This window comes from Ranitomeya variabilis, chromosome 1 (assembly GCF_051348905.1).
Source record: "Ranitomeya variabilis isolate aRanVar5 chromosome 1, aRanVar5.hap1, whole genome shotgun sequence".
Classification (NCBI taxonomy): Eukaryota; Metazoa; Chordata; class Amphibia; order Anura; family Dendrobatidae; genus Ranitomeya; species Ranitomeya variabilis.
This window is the reverse complement of record NC_135232.1, coordinates 114123467-114147162: the sequence shown is the minus strand read 5'-3', so window position 1 is coordinate 114147162 and position 23696 is coordinate 114123467. Positions and strand designations below refer to the sequence as shown.

At 45.2% G+C, this 23696-nt stretch overlaps 1 protein-coding gene across 2 annotated transcripts in view; it reads left to right on the top strand.

Annotated features, from left to right (window-relative positions):
* The window catches only part of TMEM174 (transmembrane protein 174), a 42400-nt gene extending 25576 nt beyond the window's left edge, over positions 1-16824 (top strand). The window contains exons 2-3 of one of the 2 annotated variants that reach the window (XM_077287828.1): positions 378-485; positions 16355-16824. In XM_077287828.1, the coding sequence (XP_077143943.1) occupies positions 378-477 (100 nt within the window). In that variant the 3' untranslated portion in view covers positions 478-485; positions 16355-16824. Of the gene's footprint in view, positions 1-377; positions 486-16351 lie in introns of both variants that reach the window. The other variant, XM_077287818.1, reaches the window with a different exon arrangement.
* Positions 16825-23696: the final 6872 nt, after the last annotated feature.

Sequence of the window (23696 nt, the reverse complement as noted above, 5' to 3'; positions counted from 1 at the left end):
CAGCTGCCTGCTGCACAAGCCTGACCTCACCATCAGACGCTCCAGTGAAAACCCAGGCAGCTGTCATAGTCACGCCCCTTCCAGGGTAGTCTAGTTTGTGGCACAGTGGGGCTACAAACCCCCGAGCTCACACCCACCAGTCAGGGGGTGAGCGTGACAACAAGCATTATTCATACATTACATTATTATGGTAAAAGTCATCAGGCTCTGAGTCTCTGTATGTCCATCTCTAATCTCTCCTGTATCTGTCTCCCTACTAAAGTTCCAGTAAACTCTCCAAGGTATCTCAGTTAAAAGCTGTGATCTTCCACAGCGCGTTACTGACATCAGCCCTATGAGTTGGGATCTTTGTCTCGTTGATGTTCTTTACTTTTCAGATCTCCTGTCTCCAGTCAGCATCATGATCATTCTACAAATGTCCACTGGCACAGTGGATCGCCACCATTATATGAGGACCTGTATCCTGGAATGAAGTAATATATAAGGTATAGCTTTTTTACAAACAAATGAGCCTAACCATTTTATTGAGGACAGTATATTTGTTATATGTCTTAATAAGTAGACTACAGACATAAAGAGCATTGATTTAGATAATACTCTTTATTGCTGGATTCATATAGATTTATATGGGTGCCAGGTGGTATAACTGTTCTATAGGGGAGAAAAAAAGTAGGACAAGAGTGAGGACAGGGTCCTGATGGTTGCCATTGCACTCCTGGTTAAGCAAGGTCTAACAGGCTGTCAGTGCAAAATTGACAGGTCTCATGCACTGCAGTACATAAGTATTGTAGTGCATGAGATCAGTTATCAAAATGTAAAATATTCAAGACTTGAAATGTAAAAAAAACTGCCATAAAATTTGTAAAAATGTAAAAGAAAAAAACACACACATACACACACACAAAAAAAAATTAAAAACTCTTTCGCCACTCCAAAGTATATTTTGTGTAAAAACAAAAATGCGTACACATAAATGGTTTCTCCACATCCGGAACAACTGCAACTATAGAACAGTTGCATAATTTATTTTGCATGGCGAGCACTAGGGATGAGCGAGTATATTTGCAAGTATTCGGTACTCAGCAAGTAACGCGGTACTCGGAACATAGCGGGTATTTCACTACTCACCTCACAATATTCGGATCTCCCGCCCAGCATATTAGCCAATCACAGTAATGCCGCAGCCATCTTAAATGTGGCATTACCATGATTGGCTGGCCGTGCAGTGTCATAGATCAGTCATAGCCTACGACTCATCAGCTCTATATAAGCCCTACCGCTGCCATTTTCTGCACATTGCATTCAGAACACAGCTAGTGCTAGCGCAGGGAGAGGGTGAGCAGCTGCTAGGTAGAGTCGTGCCTTTGCAAATCATCCATAAATCATCTCAAAAACACAAAAGCTCTTGTGAGAGCTATCTGGAGTATTTTAGTAATAGGTGACTGCAGTGTAGGGAAGCATGCAGGAGCGTTACAGTACATACATAGTACCTCAATATCTCAGCTCTTCTGAGAGCTGAAAGTACTGTATAAAGTCAGGGAGTAGTGACAGTTTTCCAAGCTATTTTTGGGGTCACATTTACCCCTGCAGGCCAATTTTTTTGCCCTTGCAGTGCTGTTTGCACACCGAATAGCATGCACAGTACTGCATACCTGAGACTCAGCCAGCACCACTGTCTTCTGTGGTGACTGTCGAGCTAAATCTTTGGCTTTAACTTCAGGCCAATTTTTTTGCCCTTGCTGTGCTGTTTGTAAAACATAAAGCAGTACTAGGCTGTAGTGTTACCTTACACAAAGTGCAAACTGCTCCTTGTTCCCCAATATCTGCATCTGAACATCTGCAACTGTCACAAAAACGTGGGCGTGGGGTTGTCAGTGGTGCCCGATAAGGCACTGAGTCTGGGAGATAGAAGAAGGTTGATGCATCTATGTTCCTTGCGAAAACTCCCAGTCTGGAACGTAAACGTGTCTGGAAGCAAGAAGAGTAAGAGCAGATACTGTCTGGGATTGCAGATAAGGGCTCAACGAAATTTTATAGCAGCACCCAATCTCCACGACCACACAGTCTACTGTCGATACACAGAACGCTGGGTCATCCAATCCTCAACCTGTTCCTACTTCCTCCCCCCCTCAGCAGTCACAGGAAACAGTTGATCCCAAGCTTGGCCACTCCGATGATCTGTTTGGTACTTAAGATCCTTTTGTTACCTCTGGCCTCTCAATGCGCAACATTGAAGAGGAACTTGAGGAGGTATCATCTGCTCATGGCCAAATATTTGAAAACCCACGGCCAGAAGAAAGCCACTTTCAGCCACGTTATATACCGGCTGAAGAGATGGAGGCTGATGATGATGAGATACAGTTGCCATCTGGCCAGCCGACAATATCAAAACGGAAGGAGGATATTGGATGGCTTCACTTTCAGGCCAAAGTTGGACAGAGCTCCGAACACCTCGGCCAGGTGCTTCAAGTCGTCTTCATAGGTCTTGGAGTCGACGATGATGTCATCCAGGTAAAACAAAACAGTTTCAAAGTTCTTGTGCCCAAGGCAACACTCCATCATCCTTTGGAATGTCCCCGGTGCGTTGCAAAGCCCGAATGGCATGTAGTTAAACTCGCTTAAGCCCATGGGTGTCGTGAAGGCCATCTTCTCTTTATCCGCCTCTGCCATGGGAACCTGCCAGTACCCACTGGTGAGATCTACGGTGGAGAAATAGTTAGCAGATCTCAGTGCAGCTAGTGATTCCTCAATTCTAGGTAATGGGTAGGTGTACTTGTGTGTAGTGCTGTTAATTCGCCTGTAGTCAACACACATTCTCACGGTACCATCTTTCTATTTAACGAGGACTAATGGAGCTGCCCAGGGGCTACAACTATCTCTGATTAGCCCAGCCTCCTTCATCTCTTGCAACATATCCTTGGCACATTGATAGTGTGCTGGGGTACATGCCGGTACCTTTCTTTAAAGGGCAGATGATCTTCAGTGGAGATATGGTGTTGGACCCCTTTTACCTGCCCAAAGTCTAGAGGATGTTTGCTGAAGACCCGCTCATTCTCTCGAGCCATCCGATAAGCCCCATGCTTTTGGTGCAAAGGAGTGGAGTCAGTGCCTATGTGTAGCTGTTGACACCAATCCTCCAGCTGCCCCTCAGAGCCATTGTCCTCCACCTAGTCAGATGGAAGCAAGGGTTCTGCTGCTTGTATTGCAATGTTACTGACAGTTAACATCTTGGCAAGGGTGGCATATCAGGATAAATGAACCTCTTTTTCCCCACAATTCAGGATACGTATCGGTACTCTTCCCTTGCGGACATCGACTACTCCCCTGGCTGTCAGGACAGCGGGCCTACTATCAGTTTACACTGGTTCTACCAGTGCCTGGTAATTTTGAGCCCTGAGGCCTATGGCTGCCCGCCACCAAATTAACATTTCACTCTTTGGGGGTACTGCAATGGGGAACGGATCACTCACTCTGACACTGCCGACTTGTCCACCAGACAACTCTTCCTGTTGTCTCTGCATCAGTGCTTTGATCTCCTTTTGCAGGACTCATTGCTGACTGGAGCTGGTGGTCTCGGCTACCTGTTGCAACAAAAAAATTTCTGCAACACAATGTTCTATTACATTATTACCTAAAGTGATCATAGGATGGCATTCTCGTTTGTCAATATCGACTATAATTAAACCTTGCGACTGCAATTCTACTCAGCCAATCTTAATGGTCACCTCTTTATACCCCACTTGTGGCAAAGGCTGACCATTGCTGGCGACTATGGTCAGATCATTACCTGGGCCGTGGGTAATATCAGAGTCAGCCCAGTACCTTTTGTAAAGAATATATGGCATTGTCGTCACCTGGGAGCCAGTGTCCAGTAAAGCGTTCATTGGGATGCCATCAATCACGACAGGCAGGACCGGCCGTCCTCCCACGTACTTGTCTCGCCAACTGTGGGGGCCTGGACATCTTACTCCTGGGGTTGGGCCCTCTGCCCCAGGGGTTGATTGTTTAAATTGCAGAATCTCACGATGTGTCCCACCTTGTTGCAGCGGCAACAAATGGGTTGTCCGTCCTGGTTGTAGCAGTCGTTATCTCTCCCTCTAGTCGGTGGAATCCTCCTCTCCCGTCACCACAGGACGTCATCTGGACTGGAGGCCAGCTGAATCTTCTTCTTTGGGGCCTCTTGCATGGACTGCACGGTTCTAGTTAATGCAGCTACACTTTTGGTCAGCTCCTGAACCTGGAAACGTAGGTCTGCAGAAGAATCATTATCTTGGGTTAGTGTGTTGGCCACCACGGGGGTCTGGGTAAAGGATGCTGCCTCCTGCTGATATGCAATTGCTGGGCACCTAGGGGGCACTGCACCACTAAGATTTGGTTCACTCAGCACCCGGATGGCCCTATCCTTAAAGTGTGCAATGTCCAGTTCAGGATTTTGTAGGGCCATGATGCGCAGTTGTGTCCTCTGATTGTTAGATAGGAGTCCTTCAATAAACTACTCCGTTAGCAACCTTTCTTCTTCTTGCATGCTGTCAGGGTCAACCTGATTTACTGCCCGTAGCGCTTCCTGAAGGTTAAGAGCATAGTCCCATATACTGTCCTGCACCCTTAGTTTGCACCCAAAGAATCTCATTTTACTCTCTGCTGCAGTGCGGGTGTCAAAGGTGTCATTCAGCCTGGCCAAGATTTGTTTAACAGTTCTTTTATTGGTGTCCAGCCAGGTCTTTACCTCCCTCTGAGCTGCACCAGTTAACTGGTCAATGAGGATGCTGACCTTTTGATTCTCAGACAGGGGGCACACTTCAAACAAACTGCAGAGTCTGTCCTTAAAATCGCTCAGGATGTGTGACTCCCCTGAGTACTGCAGTAACCAGGCTGCTCCCGGTGTGACAGCCTTGATAAAGGCTGCTGAATCTGGCTGCATCATGGGGGCTGCGGCTGCCACTGAATTTCCACCTGGATTGGACATTTTCTCCTCCCTCCCCTAGTGAACCTCAGCCAGGCCCTACATTTTGTTACTGGAGTCAGCGGCTGCTCCACCGGCGGTCTGGATGGTACTCTTTCCAGTTTTCAAGTCGGAGCCTCCTGCTTTTCAACCGCTCACGGCAGAGCACGGAGAGCAGCTTCTCTTTGCACTCTTTCTCTGGCTCTGCCCACAAAGACTCACCCCCTCTGCTCCTCGCATGCTGCGTGGCATGTAAAATGGCGGTTGTCATACAGTTCAACAAAGTCTACAGTTTGCTGGGTCGGTCCATCCTGTTCGTGACGCCAGAAATGCAACACCCTCTAGGGCCATGGGGTACTCGGAACTGGGTTGCACGGCTCTTAAATGGGTGGTCATGGCAGCGGTGACCCGGTCCGTGGCCCTGGGTGTGCAATTAAAGTGATTGAGAATAGAAAATGGATGATGGTGAAAATGGGAATAAAGTTTGTATAGGGAAAAGGGAAATTGTTCATGATGGCACCTGTGGTGCTCGGCTATAAATGGCCGACGCTGCTTAAGGAGACTGCTGGGGCTGATGGTGATGCAGCTGGGATAGTTCTGCCCCCCACAGGTGGAGCGGGGCCCGAGGGCTAACAGAACAGTTTATGAGGGATGGTGGATGTTGGGGTGAAGGAAAGAGGGTGCAGGAAATAAGTGGAGGACACAAGGACTGTAGTTTCTTTACCTTTAATCTCAGGTTGAAGGTGCAGTCAGGGGCACAAGTCACAGCTGGTGATGGAGATACGGGCAGCCTGGAAGCAATTCAGAGTCCCAGTAGCCAGATGGGGTTGGAGGCCTTCCTACTGTGCTGTTTTCTGGGTGCTTGGTGCTTTTAGTTCTTCTCAAGTCCCGCTCTTAGTCTGTCCACTAAGTGAAACACTACCCACATGGCAGGCAGCTTGAGCCTGTTCCAGGTATCACTCCCTTGTGGTGACTCCGGGCTCTCGTATGCTGCTGTGCCTTCGGGTGTCAGCTGGGGCCAGGAGACCAAAAATCTCCTGTACTCAGGATTTGATTGCGGGGCCTGAAGTTCCCACAGAAACATGGACTCCGGTGTCCAGTCTTCAGCGCTTAGTCCTGGGGTGAGCTCAGTGGCTGCTCCTATCCCCCAGATTCTCCTCACTTCTTGCATCTTCCTCATTCACTGTCTGCTCTCTGACTGAAACTGAAACTAAACTGACTAACTCCGCCTACAGACCAGAACTTATAGGGAAGTTCCCCTAAAACAGGTATTAGAGCTCCCCTTTCTGGTCTGGAGTCAGGAAAGGTGTTGTATGCTGAAATTAACTGGAAAGGGGACTCCTCTTGCTTCCAGGCATGGCATCACCCCCCCTGAGGAAGGCAATGCCACTGTGGCAACCGGACTCCTTGTGTGCCACACATGGACCAGGGCTCATCCCACTGAACTCCCACTCTCCTTCCCCGTGGGCATAATGCTACTCAGACAACAAAGGGTGAGGGTAAAACAGTATGGCAATACTTTATTGAACCACCAACAGACAATAACATAGAGTACAGTCCCAGCAAGTATATAAGATGGTGCAGATTAAAGAGTCTCATGCTTTCACTGGCTCCCAGGTGTTTGAGCAGCTGCAAATTTGGGGCATCCAGAGCCTACTACCCCAACCACTAGCACTCTGCTTTTGGTGGGCACCCACAGAGAGGAGATAGCAGAAAACTTAGGAAGCTGATCGAGTGCAGTGAGTTAGGTGGCCAGATGACCTGAATGTCCCAACCTGGATTCTCCAAATGTCTTTGAGGGTTCAGTGACGGTCAATGGAGCACATCTGTATTCCTCAAGCTAGGAATCTCTGCTCTTCTGTAGAGTCTGTTTGCAGAAAGATAACGGTCCCTTTTTATACCCACATCTGTCACTCAGCCATTATTCACAGGGCAGGGGAAAGGTGGAATGAGGGCAACTTTAATTTTTTGAGTATTTGCAAAGTTTGAAAATTGTACATTTTTCAATTTTTTTTTAATCAAAGTTCATATTTTTTCATAAGAAAAGCATTACATATTGACCTAAATTTACCACTAACATAAATTGCAATGTGTCTTGAAAAAAAATAAATCTCAGAATCACTGGAAACATATAAGTGCACGTTGCAGGGACACGTATCCTAGTTTACAAGGTCAACAGTGTAGAGACTCGCAAAACAATGATGATCCTTGATGTTGGTTGTGAGCTTATGTAATTTGGTCAAAATATTGACCAATACCTAATTCATATGATTTATATTTTCCTGTACATTTTTCATTGCTATGCAGGATGCAGCCAAGTCCATCAATGTCCAAGTGGGGTGCACTTATACAGTCCTGTGAAGCCCACCTGATCTAATTGTATGGGCATGTGGAGATCAGACTGAAAGAATCCATTGTGTCTTTCTCCTGAGACATCTGGCTTATATCAGGAAACTTAAGCAAAGTTGACATTTCCTTTTATGGACGCATTCCTTCTTGATATTGTAACCTTTTACCTACATACCAGAAGCTGTACCTTATCTCTAGTATAGACTGTTTTTGTAAAAGGATGTGAAATATGAGCGCTTGTGCGCATGTCTGTAAATTTATAACTCTTTTCTATATAAAGGAGGGGTAGAGCCCAGTGAGTCAGACGTGCTCCTGGGCTTCCCCTGTATATGATCACACAACCTTTTGTGCTGCGTGTCATTTTACTCGGATCCCTACCTCTAGTAAGCCAGGGACTGAGAAGGACTTAACATTTCTTTGGTGCACCGAACAGGGACCCGAGGTGAGAGTATTTGCTCGAGATTTACCTGCGGATACGGACAACGGAGATCTGGGATAATGGACGGCAAATGAACTGAAAAACCTGGCCAGGTAAGAGACATTATTAGTTCTCTTTTATCTGCCCTGTATTATCCGAAAGATCTCTATGAGCCGTGTCACGCTGGGTTAGTCTAGTAGTGAGTAGATACCTATAAAACTCGGGTTACCATATTGTATAGATTTATGAGTCCTGTCCCTGGCAGTGTGTGAACAGTGTGAAGGTTGTGGTATGTTGTGAAAGAAGAGCAAAAGTGCGTAGAAAAATAAGCCGAAATAGTTGGGGTATAAGCCTTATACACGGAAGTCAGCCTAACTGGGTCATGTGGTTGCGTCCTTCTGGGAGACCTCCGCCCATGCTTGACTCTCATTAAGTGCTTAACCTCCTTCATTTCTGGATAAGGTTTGATAGAATGAGCCCAGGACGCGGTTTCATGAGCCTGGGACAAGTATGCTAACTGACACAGAAAGTTTTGTGATCTGTATGGTGTTGCTGGGTCTGTTTGCGTGTATAATAGCACTTAAGTACGTTCTGCACGTTAGGAAGAACGGAGCAGACAAGCCTTTCAATATTTTAGCTCCCTAGGAGAGAAGGCAACGAGACATCACCATAGAGTAAGTGATTGTCCAAACGTCACCTGGGGTAGAAATAGCTAATATTGAAAAAGAAAAATGGGAAATAAACAGACAAAAACCGTCTTAGGACAAGTGGAAGCAGCAGATATCATACAGGAAAGATGTGGAAAGACAGTCAGAAGTCAGATTAGAAGGGTAAGAGAAAAATTGGGAATTTCAGAAGCACTTATGTTCAGTACAGAATGGGAAAAACTGAGTAAAGAACGAGGTGGAATTATCAAAGACAATGGGTGGGAAGAAATCATACATTGTATGATAGAGGTCTCAAAAACAGCTAAAGAGGAGAATTGGAAGTACGATCCAGACACTTCCAAATGGATCATGGGGAAGGGAAAAAGTTGTGACATAATCCCGCCACCTTACCTAGATCCAAAAGCCCAATCATTTGTACCATCTGGAAGAGCAGAAGGAGGAAAACAATTTCCAGCCTTGTATCCCAATCTTGGTGGGGTAGGAGGATGGGAATGTTCACACTGTGGACAACAAAATCCAGATTGGAGAAATGATTGCCTAGCCTGTGGTACACCTAGATATGGCGCTGTACTTGCCCCTGTTAGGGTAGTACCAAGACCCTTTAGGGAACCTGGTGCTGACGGGGTAATGGGAACTAGATATCATCAGACCCGACAGTATTTTCCATGGTCTCCAGCCGAGGGTATGTCCCTCCTGCATAATGCGCCTGATCCCACTCAATATCCTATCCGATTTGCACAATACATACACCAAATCATGCAGACTCATGCTGGGGTCTGGGCGGACGGGGAAGAATTATGTAGAATGAAAATGTCCCCCGGACTTTTTCAGGAATTACTGACACACCTACAGCCCAATAGACCAGTGGCAGAAGGGGGTGCCTTACAGACAGAAGCATCAGGTACCCAGTTCACAGAGGCATTAATAATTTTCATGAGAGGAAAACAGAGGGAAAGGGGGTCTACAGGTGTGATTATGCAGAAATTTGGGCAAAGTATTGAAGAATATAGTCAAGAACTAGAAAATAGCTTTAGGGATGAAGGATTGGATTTGACTGATGCTTCAGTAAGGAGACTTTTTACAAAACAATTAATAGAGGGGCTAGATCCGAAAATCAGAGAAAAATTTAAATCCTCTACTCCAGATTGGAGAACAATTGAACAACCAAATATTGTGAAACAACGATGTTTAGGAATAGCCATGGATATGAGAGAGAATCGTAAGCCTGTTAGAATAGCACAAGCTAATACAGGAGGAAGAGTGAGACACAATTTTCCTTGCCACTACTGTAAAAAGCCAGGTCATTTTCAAAGAGAGTGCAGGAAGAAGTTGGCAGATATAAAGTCAGGCAAATTTGTTCCCAGAAATAACCCTCCCCAAACGGACAACCAGCAGAAATCTACCATCATAGATGGTCCCATACCAGATTCAGATTGACTCGATGTGTTACAAACTTCCCTACCAGCTAGAAGACCTATGATACAGGTGAATGTGGGGGGGAGAGAGATTCCATTTTTGATAGATACAGGTGCAACTTCCTCAATTTTGAATCAAGATTTTCTTCCGAATCCGGAAGATATTTCAGAACAAACAACTTTTGCTGAGGGTTATGATGGGGTAATTCGAACACTGCCATATACTGTGCCCCTAGAGGTCTCATTAGGACCTAAATGTTTTGCATCCAGATTTTTGTATGCCAGAGGTGCCCCAACATGTCTGTTAGGAACTGATGTACTAAAGAAATTAGAAGCTAACATCAATTTTAGGGAAGATGGCACAGTTATGCTGACTATCCCTGATGATGCAGAATCATTAGAACAATATGTCAGAATTCAGGCTTTTGAGGATTATACTGAAGAAAAAGAGTACACTACAGATCTAGACCTCTCAATGATCCCAGAAACACTGTGGGCACAGGGTGACACTGATGTGGGATTATTGCATATTTCTCCTGTAAAATTATCTGTGCAACCAGGAACTGTTCTCCCACAGCTCAGACAATACCCTGTGAGTGCCCAGCAGGAATTAGCGATTACAAAACAGATAGAGGGATATAGAGAGAAAGGAGTTTTGGTAGAGATACAATCACCTGCTAACACTCCTCTGTATCCAGTCAAGAAGAGAACTCTTGATAAGGGTTCTATGCCCAAATATCGTATGGTACATGATCTAAGAGAAATAAACAAAGTTCTAGATCCAATCACCCCAGTTTTACCCAATCCTCATACGTTACTATCACAGATACCAGCCAGTTCTCAAGTATTTACTGTAATAGATCTTTCAAATGCATTTTTCTCGGTTCCTTTACACCAAGATAGTTGGCATTTGTTTGCATTTACATTTAAGGGCAAACAGTTGGCGTGGACACGCCTTCCACAGGGAATGATACACTCCCCTACTCTTTATTCAAATGCCCTACAAACAGTTCTTCAAAGGTTTGAACCCGAACCACAGGTAGTAATTTTACAGTATGTGGATGACATACTACTTTGCTGCCCAGATCTAGAAACCGCAGAAAGGTCCACTGTAAGTTTACTATGTTTTCTAGAAAAAGAAGGGTGTAAAGTGAATAGACAAAAGCTACAAGTTTGTCAGACCAAAGTGGTCTTTCTAGGTCATTGCATTTCTCAAGGTAAAAAGCATCTTACACCTCAAAGAACTGAAGCAATAAGACAGATGAATGAGCCTAGAAATCATAAACAGCTACGAGCATTTTTAGGAATAGTGTCTCATTGTAGACAATGGATTATACATGCCAGTCAACTAATGCAACCACTGTATGACTGTGTAAAAAGTGAACCTTATTTGTTGACAAAAGAAGGTCAGATTTCGTTCCAACAATTAAAAGATGCCCTTGTTTCAGCTCCAGCGTTAGGGCTACCAGACTACACCAAACCATTTCAGCTTATGGCTGCAGAAGTTGATTCTCATGCTACAGGAGTTCTTACCCAGAAGCATGCAGGGAAACAAAGACCAATTGCATATCTTTCAGCAAGGTTAGATCCCGTAGCTAGAGCAGCGCCAACCTGTGTACGTGTAGTTGTTGCTGTCTCACTATTGTTGGACAAAGCATCAGAAATTGTCCTAGAGTATCCACTCACAGTTCAAACTACGCATGATGTTTATGGGATATTAAACCAGGTCCAACCAAAACACATTTCCATGGCCAGACATTTGCGGCTACAGTGTTCTTTGCTGCTCCCCTCTACTATCACATTTGCAAGGCTTCAGACTCTTAATTTAGCAACACTGCTACCTCTCGAGTCTGAAGGGGGGAATAAGGACACTGATCCACAAGCAAATTTTTTCCCTACAGACACACATGATTGTACAGAGCTCATTTTACAAGAAACGGCAGGCTTACCCAATGTATCCGAAACACCACTTCAAAATCCAGATTTAGAGCTGTTTATAGACGGTAGTAGGTTTGCAGATGACACAGGTAACTTCCATACAGGGTATGCAGTTGTGTCAGAATCTGAAACTCTCAAAGCAGAACCACTTCCACCAAAACAGTCTGCACAAGAAGCAGAACTAACAGCATTGATCGAAGCGCTAAAAATAGCTGAGAATCAGACAGCTAATATATACACTGATTCTAGGTATGCACATGGTATTGTGTTTGACTTTGGAGTAATCTGGAGAGCTAGAGGTTACATGACAGCGTCAGGAAAACCTGTAAAACATGCTTCTTTGATCAAACAGATCTTAGAGGCTGCACAAGAAACAAAAGAAGTAGCAGTAATTAAGGTAGCTGCACATGTGAGACTCGACACTAGGGAATCTAGGGGAAATGATAGGGCTGATAAAGCAGCCAAAGCAGCAGCAGTCAAACCCTTACAACAGGTTCATACTGTAAACCTCACAGAAAATACTGAAGATAGACTGAGACAAGCACAGGAAGATGCAGGAGAAGAGGAGAGGGACAGGTGGAAAAAGGAAGGGGCAGAAGAACAAGCGGGAATTTGGAAGAAAGATGGACTAATATGTCTACCTAGAGCCTGGTACCCGATTGTAGTTGGTGGACTACACCACCCTACTCATGTGTCTGCAAATGCAATGACACTACTGGCAAAGCAAGTCTGGTTGGCTCCAGGTTTTGGCAACTACGCAAGAGACTATTGTGCTGCATGCGTTATATGCCTGGCACATAATCCCGGACAGACAACAAAGACCCCTATGAAGCACCACGTCCGACCTCTCTATCCGTTTCAGCGATTACAAATAGACTTTATCCAGCTGCCAAAAAGTAATGGGTATGAGTATGTGTTGGTGTGTGTGGACATGTTCTCAGGGTGGCCAGAGGCCTATCCAGTTCGGAAGGCTTCAGCTAAAAACACTGCTGTAAAGCTAGTTGCCGAACTGATACCCCGTTACGGTCTCCCTGAAGTGATCGAGTCAGATAGGGGTACTCATTTCACTGGAGAAATATTTCAAAATGTACTGAAAATGTTGGGTGTTGAAAGTCAGTTACACACTCCGTACCATCCTCAAAGTTCTGGTAAGGTGGAACGCATGAATGGAACTTTAAAATTAAAAATACAGAAAGCCATGGCTGAAACAGGAAAGCCTTGGACAGAATGCCTTCCACTGGCCCTTTACTCAATACGCAATACCCCAAGGGGTAAGACTAAACTGTCTCCATATGAAATTTTGTTTGGCAGGACTGCCAATTTAGGATGTTATTTTCCACAGCAACTTGTGTTAAATATTGAGTCATTGACTTCTTATGTGCAAAATCTTCAGAAACAATTAACTAAGGTGCATGCACAAGTTTTTGCTTCCCTTCCAGATCCTGACAACACAGAAGGAAGTCACAAGTTGGAACCAGGTGATCAAGTCTATGTAAAAAGACACACCAGAAAGGCTCTAGAACCAAGGTTTGACGGACCCTTCCAAGTCCTGTTGACAACACCTACATCAGTCAAGCTTGAAGGAAAGGCATCATGGATACATGCAAGCCATTGCAAAAAAAGCAGTATAAACTCATGATATTGATGTTAATAATGATAACCTCAACGGAGGCATGGGATAGACTGAATTCTCTAGCCCCTTTGAACAATAGATTCGTACAACATCATAGAAAATTAGTGCATGACTTGTTAAACAATACACAAACCCTGACAGATTGTTGGATCTGTACCCATTCACCGGTATCAGCCATAAGTATGCCTTTTCTAGCAGTTCCCGTATCAGCAGAAGAAATATTCGCTTGGCCTAATTGTTCAGACAACCTGGCCAACAACCAAACTGGTAATGCTAGGCTGTGGAATACTACAATCGCCATACCAATTGTGGGATGGGTAGAATTTCCTTGGTGGCAGGGTAATCTCTCAGGGACTGGTACACATCTACAATATTTGGCCTATAAGGGTGGGGCCTGGGTACCTAGGAATAAGACTGGATTAACTAATTTAGGACAGGTCCCCACAGAAAATCTACAGCTCAGTTTCAGTACAACCGCCGATCCCTCTGATGCTTTCAAACCTGTAGTATTGGAAAGATACATACACAATAGAAATTGGGAACATTCTGAGTTGTTCCCTCAAGGTAATGCAAGCGATTGTACAAGCAAACCGGGGAACCTGGTTTGTAATGAATCTGATGAGTATGTCAATGGAATGCCTGTATGTGGAAATCCCGCAGCCGGGTACTGTAGCCCCTTGGGACAAAAACCCTCTTGGTGTATGCTTCAGGATGTATCTAGATTTGTGGATTTGGCTCACAGATTGGTATTGCAGCACTCAGCTCTATGGGATCTGCCTGAAGGTACATTTTGGATATGCGGAGAAGGAGCATATAAATGGCTTCCCGTAGGTATAAAGGGTACTTGTACATTAGGACGCCTAACCCCAGCTACATTCATAATTTCAAATAAACAAGTGAATATGCAAGCCGTGCCCAAGCACACACTATATAAAAGAGCTGCAGATAACTCACCACGTCCCTCGGGGAGGCCACATATAGTACAAATGGGAATTCCTAACAAAATTGCTAGTACCATTTTTATTTATCCTATGTTAACACAAATGTGGGATAAATTAGTTAGAGCCACGGATTATTTAGATGATCAGATCTGGGATATATTGGATATACTAAACACTAGTATAGCTGTACAGAATCAGCTTATAATAGTCGTCAACCAACATACCCTGGTATTGGATTACCTAACTGCCTCACAAGGGGGTATGTGTCAAATCATCGGACCCACCTGCTGTCATTATATAGACCCGAATAGTACTATGAGTATGACATTTAAATTAAAGGACGTACAACGACTCAGAGATCAGTATGACAAAGATAATGACCAGAATAAGGATAGCTGGTGGTCAGATACCTTTTCTTTTCTTAACCCAGCCAACTGGTTCAGAGGAATCGGTGGGTGGGTTGCTGGGATTATGCAGAGCATAATACATATAGTTATGATTATTGTAGTCATATACGTACTATTCCAGATTGTGCTCAAGGGTATCTCAGTATGCACAGATAAACTTTGTGTAATAGATGCAAGAGTATAAATTTTTTTTTTTCTTTTATTATCCTCTAGTGATTCTAATTAATATTACCGTACTAATTTTTGTTTTTATATTTTAGTATACTGCTAAAGAAGAAAATAATTTGCGATAGAAGAATTAATACTAGATTTGATTCTCTTATTAATAATATAAGTGTGTGCATGTGTAATACCAAAAATAAAGGCTTTGTCTTTGGCCCTGTGGTAATAAAAAAAGAATATGTCAAAGGGGGGAATTGTGGAGATCAGACTGAAAGAATCCATTGTGTCTTTCTCCTGAGACATCTGGCTTATATCAGGAAACTTAAGCAAAGTTGACATTTCCTTTTATGGACGCATTCCTTCTTGATATTGTAACCTTTTACCTACATACCAGAAGCTGTACCTTATCTCTAGTATAGACTGTTTTTGTAAAAGGATGTGAAATATGAGCGCTTGTGCGCATGTCTGTAAATTTATAACTCTTTTCTATATAAAGGAGGGGTAGAGCCCAGTGAGTCAGACGTGCTCCTGGGCTTCCCCTGTATATGATCACACAACCTTTTGTGCTGCGTGTCATTTTACTCGGATCCCTACCTCTAGTAAGCCAGGGACTGAGAAGGACTTAACAGGCACCACCAACAGGCTGCAAACCAGATACTGTGCAGTACACTTATCTGTTTGACTGGTGCCCTATACAAGCCTTATTCATGTGGAAATCTAACACTAGGTGACCGCCCCTCCATGAATTGGTAGATGTGTGAGGGGTTGTTTTATCAGTATTTTACACTTGTGTTGCCTCCACCTTTAGCAATAGAGTCTGCCATATCCTGCAATTGCAATTTTTTTTTTCATATAGGAAAATCACTGGTGAAACACTGATGGTAAAAACTGACACACTGACCAAACACTTTTATTTTACACTGCAGAATATAGTGTTTATGAAAGGGTTGCCAGAGTAGTGGACAACCTCTTTAAAGAGGACCTCCAGACACAACTTGACTCCTATAACACATCAAATAAGAGAGCTCAGGGTTGTACACAGCTTTTAAGAAATGTGGCTTCTATAAAGTGGCTTAAGGCGGGGTGGGTGGTGGAACTACTTCTGTTGTGGCTGTATTTAAGAAGGGGTTGTCTGAATAGTGGACTATCCTTTTGAATGGAAATTTTATCTTCATGAAAGAACCATTAGGCTGCCGTCACACTAGCAGTATTTAGTCAGTATTTTACATCAGTATTTGTAAGCCAAAACCAGGAGTGGAACAATTAGAGGAAAAGTATAATAGAAACACGTCACCACTTCTGTATTTATCACCCACTCCTGGTTTTGGCTTACAAATACTGATGTAAAATACTGACCAAATACTGCTAGTGTGACGGCAGCCTTAAACTGGATCCTTGAAGAGTTTAATAACCATAATAAAATGTAAATGCTTTAATTTTTTCTGTTCCTCTTTTTCATGTACCAATGATGTCCATAGTAGGAATCATAATTCATAGCTCTGCAGACTGCTGTTCATCAAATCTGCACATGGGATGAAACACGAACTGAGAATTACATGGTGTCTATTCCACATGACTGGGCAATTCTTATAAATGACGTAATCTGCTGTGGAAGATCCAGCTTTCTTTCTTCAAGAAAAAGAATCTCTTCCCGGTGTGTCAAAAAGAAAATCCGGCACATTTCGCTATGGTATTATGTGGCATTTTGCAAGATGAAGTTAGGAGGAGACAATGCAGATGACTGGCGCTCACGAAGGCAAAAAAAAATGGATAATTTTCCAGAATTGATAAAATTAAAATAAAAATGTATTAAAAATCCCACTACATTTCGGTCATACCCATCCTTCATCAGCGGTACTCTCGTCCCCCTTTTTTATCATATAGTATACAAGATGAAGTTGTGATATTATCTACTGTATATAGTATAGTATCTAATATATAATTGCCTAGAATACTACTTCCTGCAATTTGTGCCAACTTCCGTGGCTTTGTCCGGAGCTAATGTCCGGAGATAATGTCCGGAGCTAATGTCCGGAGATAATGTCCGGAGCTAATGTCCGGAGCTAATGTCCGGAGATAAGTTACGTCACCAGTGTCCTACACCCAGGCAGAGCACAGGGGCCCCAGGCAGCATATGGGGCCCCAGGCAGAGCACAGTGGTCCCAGGCAGAGCACAGGGGCCCCAGGCAGCCTATGGGGCCCCAGGCAGAGCACAGTGGCCCCAGGCAGAGCACAGGGGCCCCAGGCAGCATATGGGGCCCCAGGCAGAGCACAGTGGCCCCAGGCAGAGCACAGGGGCCCCAGGCAGAACATGGGGCCCCAGGCAGGGCACAGGGGCCCCAGGCAGCATATGGGGCCCCAGGCAGAGCACAGGGGCCCCAGGCAGAGCACAGGGGCCCCAGGCAGCATATGGGGCCCCAGGCAGAGCACAGGGGCCCCAGGCAGAGCACAGGGGCCCCAGGTAGCATATGGGGCGCCAGGCAGAGCACAGGGGCCCCAGGCAGCATATGGGGCCCCAGGCAGAGCACAGTGGCCCCAGACAGAGCACAGGGGCCCCAGGCAGAACATGGGGCCCCAGGCAGAGCACAGTGGTCCCAGGCAGAGCACAGGGGCCCCAGGCAGCCTATGGGGCCCCAGGCAGAGCACAGTGGCCCCAGGCAGAGCACAGGGGCCCCAGGCAGCATATGGGGCCCCAGGCAGAGCACAGTGGCCCCAGGCAGAGCACAGGGGCCCCAGGCAGAACATGGGGCCCCAGGCAGGGCACAGGGGCCCCAGGCAGCATATGGGGCCCCAGGCAGAGCACAGGGGCCCCAGGCAGAGCACAGGGGCCCCAGGCAGCATATGGGGCCCCAGGCAGAGCACAGGGGCCCCAGGCAGAGCACAGGGGCCCCAGGTAGCATATGGGGCGCCAGGCAGAGCACAGGGGCCCCAGGCAGCATATGGGGCCCCAGGCAGAGCACAGTGGCCCCAGGCAGAGCACAGGGGCCCCAGGCAGAACATGGGGCCCCAGGCAGAGCACAGGGGCCCCAGGCAGAGCACAGGGGCCCCAGGCAGCATATGGGGCCCCAGGCAGAGCACAGGGGCCCCAGGCAGCATATGGGGCCCCAGGCAGAGCACAGTGGCCCCAGGCAGCATATGGGGCCCCAGGCAGAGCACAGTGGTCCCAGGCAGAGCACAGGGGCCCCAGGCAGCTTATGGGGCCCCAGGCAGAGCACAGTGGCCCCAGGCAGAACATGGGGCCCCAGGCAGAGCACAGTGGCCCCAGGCAGAGCACAGGGGCCCCAGGCAGAACATGGGGCCCCAGGCAGAGCACAGGGGCCCCAGGCAGAGCACAGGGGCCCCAGGCAGCATATGGGGCCCTAGGCAGAGTACAGGGGCCCCAGGCAGCATATGGGGCCCCAGGCAGAGCACAGTGGCCCCAGGCAGAGCACAGGGGCCCCAGGCAGCATATGGGGCCCCAGGCAGAGCACAGTGGTCCCAGGCAGAGCACAGGGGCCCCAGGCAGCCTATGTGGCCCCAGGCAGAGCACAGTGGCCCCAGGCAGAACATGGGGCCCCAGGCAGAGCACAGGGGCCCCAGGCAGAGCACAGGGGCCCCAGGCAGCATGTGGGGCCCCAGGCAGAGCACAGTGGTCCCAGGTAGAGCACAGGGGCCCCAGGCAGCCTATGGGGCCCCAGGCAGAGCACAGGGGCCCCAGGCAGCATATGGGGCCCCAGGCAGAGCACAGGGGCCCCAGGCAGCATATGGGGCCCCAGGCAGAGCACAGTGGCCCCAGGCAGAGCACAGGGGCCCCAGGCAGAACATGGGGCCCCAGGCAGAGCACAGGGGCCCCAGGCAGCATATGGGGCCCCAGGCAGAGCACAGGGGCCCCAGGCAGCATATGGGGCCCCAGGCAGAGCACAGCGATATTTTGGACCACTGTGCGGTGTTTCAGAACCCCTGTGTGATGTCTGGGGCCCTGTTCTTAAGTATATTAAAGATTAAAGTAACGTATATTAAAGTATATTATAGATCAAATTTGACACGTTTATGAGCACCATTGAGTGATATACTCAAGAATGACATAATTTTTCAACATTTTATGGTTTCAAACTGTAAACACTCAGAGTTTTTTTTACTTCAACCAGAAAACCTTAACGGTTCATAAAAAACTTGACTGTTCAGGATATGATAAAAGTCATAGTATTCTGAATCTTTAACTTATAAAGATACCTTTACATGGGGTGATTATTGGTTCCAGAGAGGCTTTCGGCCGATAATCGTACACATGGCTGGTGACAGGACAATACAATATAAACGTTCAAAGGTAAACACTGATAACATTAAAATCTAATATATAATTGCCTAGAATACTACTTCCGGCAATTTGTGCCAACTTCCGTGGCTTTGTCCGGAGATAATGTCCGGAGATAAGTGACGTCACCAGCGTCCTACACCCGCTCAAGGTGGACAAAGATATATGCCTTCGTGGTGCGCGGCACTTTTCTGATTGGTTGCCGCCTGCCGCGAGCGACCAATCAGAAATGTGCCGTACTGTCAAGAATTGTCAAGAGCTGGTGAGTGCAGCCATTTTTTGTTCTTTCTTACTATTATTTATTAATTGTATTATTCTTACATTTGAATAAATAAAGTATATATGGATTCTAGACTTCTTTAGAATCGGGCTGCCATCTAGTGTAAAATAATTGTCACGTTTTCTATGTCATTGCCTAATGTATGCATTTCATTAAAAGTTTTGTTCAGGGATATTAGTCACAGACACCAGACAATAGAGGGTGGACCGGTCGTCCAATTGAGGTCCATGTGCACCTGCTCTGATGAACTAGTGATGGGTGTAGCCAGTGATCAGCTGACGGCTGAGAGTTTGGCTTCTTAGATCCCCAGCAAATATGTAATCCTCTTGTGTAAAATTGTAGTTCTCCACACTTTTTAACTGCAGTGTCCTCTCGGTGAAATGTAATATTACCGGTATATGCCACCTATTTAAATTGCCCAACTAAATCTTACAGAAATTGAGCTGCTCTTTGTTAGCATTATTTGATTGCTTTTATTTATTTTCATTTCCGGAAAGAAAACGCATAATACTTAGTAAAAGAAGAAGCATTAAAAGAATAAACCAAGTTGTTCTAGGCGAAGAAAACATTTTAAAGATGGAGATTATAATACATGTAACCCTTTATTGTTTGATGACGCATTTTAGGTTTGTTCATATTCCTAAAAGGAATTTACGTATATTCATTATTTAAAACAAACCAACTGTGTGTATCTGTGAATTTCTTATACATCACAGAACTATGAATAGCTTATTTTAATAATGTAATTCCTTGCATATAGATCTTAGCATCCTAGTTAGGTCCTTAAAGGCGTTATCTACTTTGGGATATTGAAGACATATCCCTAAAATAGAAAAACAAAAAACAAAAATGTCACACCTGGTGTGCTGGCCTTTTTCTTTGCAGCTTGCATTGAAAGGTGTGGACCCATTTTTCCCAAAATGGTTTCATTACAAGCTAAGCCTGGTTCCTATCTCATTCCGAGTTTCATTGGAAACTGGGCTGGGCACAGTCATCAGAGTTAGGGACCATCCAAATTGATGTCACGTTGGCGTGGTTAAATGGCTTTTATGATTTTTAATAAAAAAATGTTAACTAAGTACCTTTTTTATGCAATAATCGCAGTGTGCTGATGCATATCCCTAGAATAGGTCATCACTTCAGATTAGTGGGGGTCCAACACCCCCACCAATCACCTGTTATCTCAGGCCACAGATGAAAACAGTGTACAGATCTGGATGAGCATGACTCTTTATACTATGCAGAATACTGCAGATCAGATCTACCGGTAATTTAGTTCAATAGGAGCTAAGCATGTTATATATTCAATGTTTGTATCTGAATATTGCTTTTATTGTCATGTCGGACGCTGTTCAGACCAGGTCGTTCGACAGACAGCGATAATTCCGCTTTTGACCACTATTTGCTCATTGGCGTCGGCTAGATTTTATCTAGCTGTTCCGGGGTTAATTTACCTGATCCTCGGATTGGAAGCTGGGCCATGCCCATTGCCTTTAAATAGTTCTCCTGATCATTGGGTGTCGCCGATTATAGCTTCTGTCTTGTGCGTTGTTATCTCGGTCTGGAGTGGAGAGCTGGTTGTTGGAGATTCGTTGCTGGTGGTGTATTTTCCTTAGTCTTATTTACTCCTTCCTATATTTGTATTTATTTTGCCCTGCACTTTTATAGTGTACTAGCTGAAGAGCCCGGCATTGCCTGGGCATAGTAAATATCTGTGGTTAGTTATAGCACCTCACTTCTCTTGTTTTCCCATCACGCCTCTCATTTTCCCCATCACATCTTTCATTTTCCCCCTCACATCTCTCATTTTCTCCCTCACACCTCTCATTTTCCCCCTCACTCCTCTTATTTTCCCCCTCACTCCTCTCATTCCCCCCTAACACTTGTCATTTCGACCTCACATCTGTCATTTTCCGATCACTCCACTATTTTCCCTCACTCCTCTCATTTTGCACTCACACCTTTTCATTTTCACCCCACACCTCTCATTTTCACCTCAGTATATACATGTTTGTCATCTCCCTTATACAGTATATAGTATACACCTGTATGTCATCTCCTGTATATAGTATATACCTGTATGTCATCTCCCCTGTATATAGTATATACCTGCTGTGTGTCATGTCCCCTGTATATAGTATATACTTGTATGTCATCTCCTCCTATATATAGTATATACCTGTATGTAATCTCCTCCTGTATATAGTATATACCTGTGTGTCATCTCACCTATATATAGTATATATCTGTGTGTCATCTCCTCCTGTATATAGTATATACCTGTATGTCATCTCCTCCTATACATAGCATATACCTGTATGTCATCTCCTCCTGTATATACTATATACCTGTAGGTAATCTGCTCCTGTATATAGTATACACCTGTGTGTCATCTCCTCCTGTATATAATATATACCTGTATGTCATCTCCTGCTGTATGTAGTATGTACCTGTATGTCATCTCCTCCTGTATATAGTATATACCTGTGTGTCATCTCCCCTGTAAATAGTATATACCTGTGTGTCATCTCCTCCTGTATATAGTATATATCTGTATGTCATCTCCTCCTGTATTAGACCTCGTTCACACGTTATTTGGTCAGTATTTTTACCTCAGTATTTGTAAGCTAAATTGGCAGCCTGATAAATCCCCAGCCAACAGTAAGCCCACCCCCTGGCAGTATATATTAGCTCACACATACACATAATAGACAGGTCATGTGACTGACAGCTGCCGGATTCCTATATGGTACATTTGTTGCTCTTGTAGTTTGTCTGCTTATTAAACAGATTTTTATTTTTGAAGGATAATACCAGACTTGTGTGTGTTTTAGGGCGAGTTTCGTGTGTCAAGTTGTGTGTGTTGAGTTGCGTGTGGCGACATGCATGTAGCGACTTTTGTGAGATGAGTTTTGTGTGGCGACATGCGTGTAGCAACTTTTTGTGTGTCGAGTTGCATGTGACAGGTTAGTGTAGCAAGTTGTGTGCAGCAAGTTTTGCGCATGGCGAGTTTTGCGCGCGGCGAGTTTTATGTGTGGTGCCTTTTGAGTATGTGCAAGTTTTGTGGGAGGCAACTTTTGCATGTGTTGCACTTTTTGTGCATGTGGCAATTTTTCCGCGTGTGCAAGTTTTGCGTGTGGCGAGTTTTCCATGAGGTGAGTTTTGCACGTGTGGCGAGTTTTGCATGTGGAGAGTTTTGCGCGTGGTGAGTTTTGAGCGGCGACTTTTGTGTTTCGACTTTTATGTGGCGAGGTTGGTGTATGTGTGGTGAAATGTGCGCTGAGGGTGGTATATGTGTTCGAGCACGTGGATGTGTGTGGCGCATTTTGTGTGTGTGTTTATATCCCCGTGGTGGTGTGGTGATTATCCCATGTTGGGGCCCCACCTTAGCAACTGTACAGTATATACTCTTTGGCGCCATCGCTCTCATTCTTTAAGTCCCCCTTGTTCACATCTGGCAGCTGTTAATTTGCCTCCAACACTTTCCCTTTCATTTTTTCCCCATTATGTAGATAGGGGCAAAATTGTTTGGTGAATTGGAAAGCGCGGGGTTAAAATTTCACCTCACAACATAGCTTTGACGCTCTCGGGGTCCAGATGTGTGACTGTGCAAAATTTTGTGGCTGTAGCTGCCAATCCCAGACATACACACACATATATACATACATACACACATACACACATTCAGCTTTATATATTAGATTCCTGAGTGACTGCGGCGTGGTGTATATTTTCCTTTATCCTTGTCTGTGCTACCTGTGGGTATTGGTGTATTACCTCTTCACTGGGTGGTGGGCGGTTGGTTTCAGCCTAGGGTTGAAACAGGAGACAGGGCGAGGGTCGAGGCATGGACATGCACACCATCAGTGTAAACTCCAGGTAGAGGGTCAGTCAGGATTTCCCTAGTCTGAGGGAAATTGCAGGGGCCCGAGTTATTAGCTCTCGCTCACCTAGTCTCCCCGTGACATTTATTGCATCCGGTTTGCTGTTCTCTACAGACTTTTATGGAGTTTATATGTTTTTTCAATGCCAGATCCATTGTGTGATAATACGTATGTAAAAGTACATTGCACACCATACATAATGCACTTATATTTTCCTATAAGTTGAGAATAAAAACACAAATATATTCTGCAATTTCATTTAGGTAACATTTATAAAACAGTAATGTACATTGTGGTACCAATTATGAGCTGTACACCAGTTTATAAACCTCTTGCTTTGTCCAAAAACCTAGCCCTATCTGTAC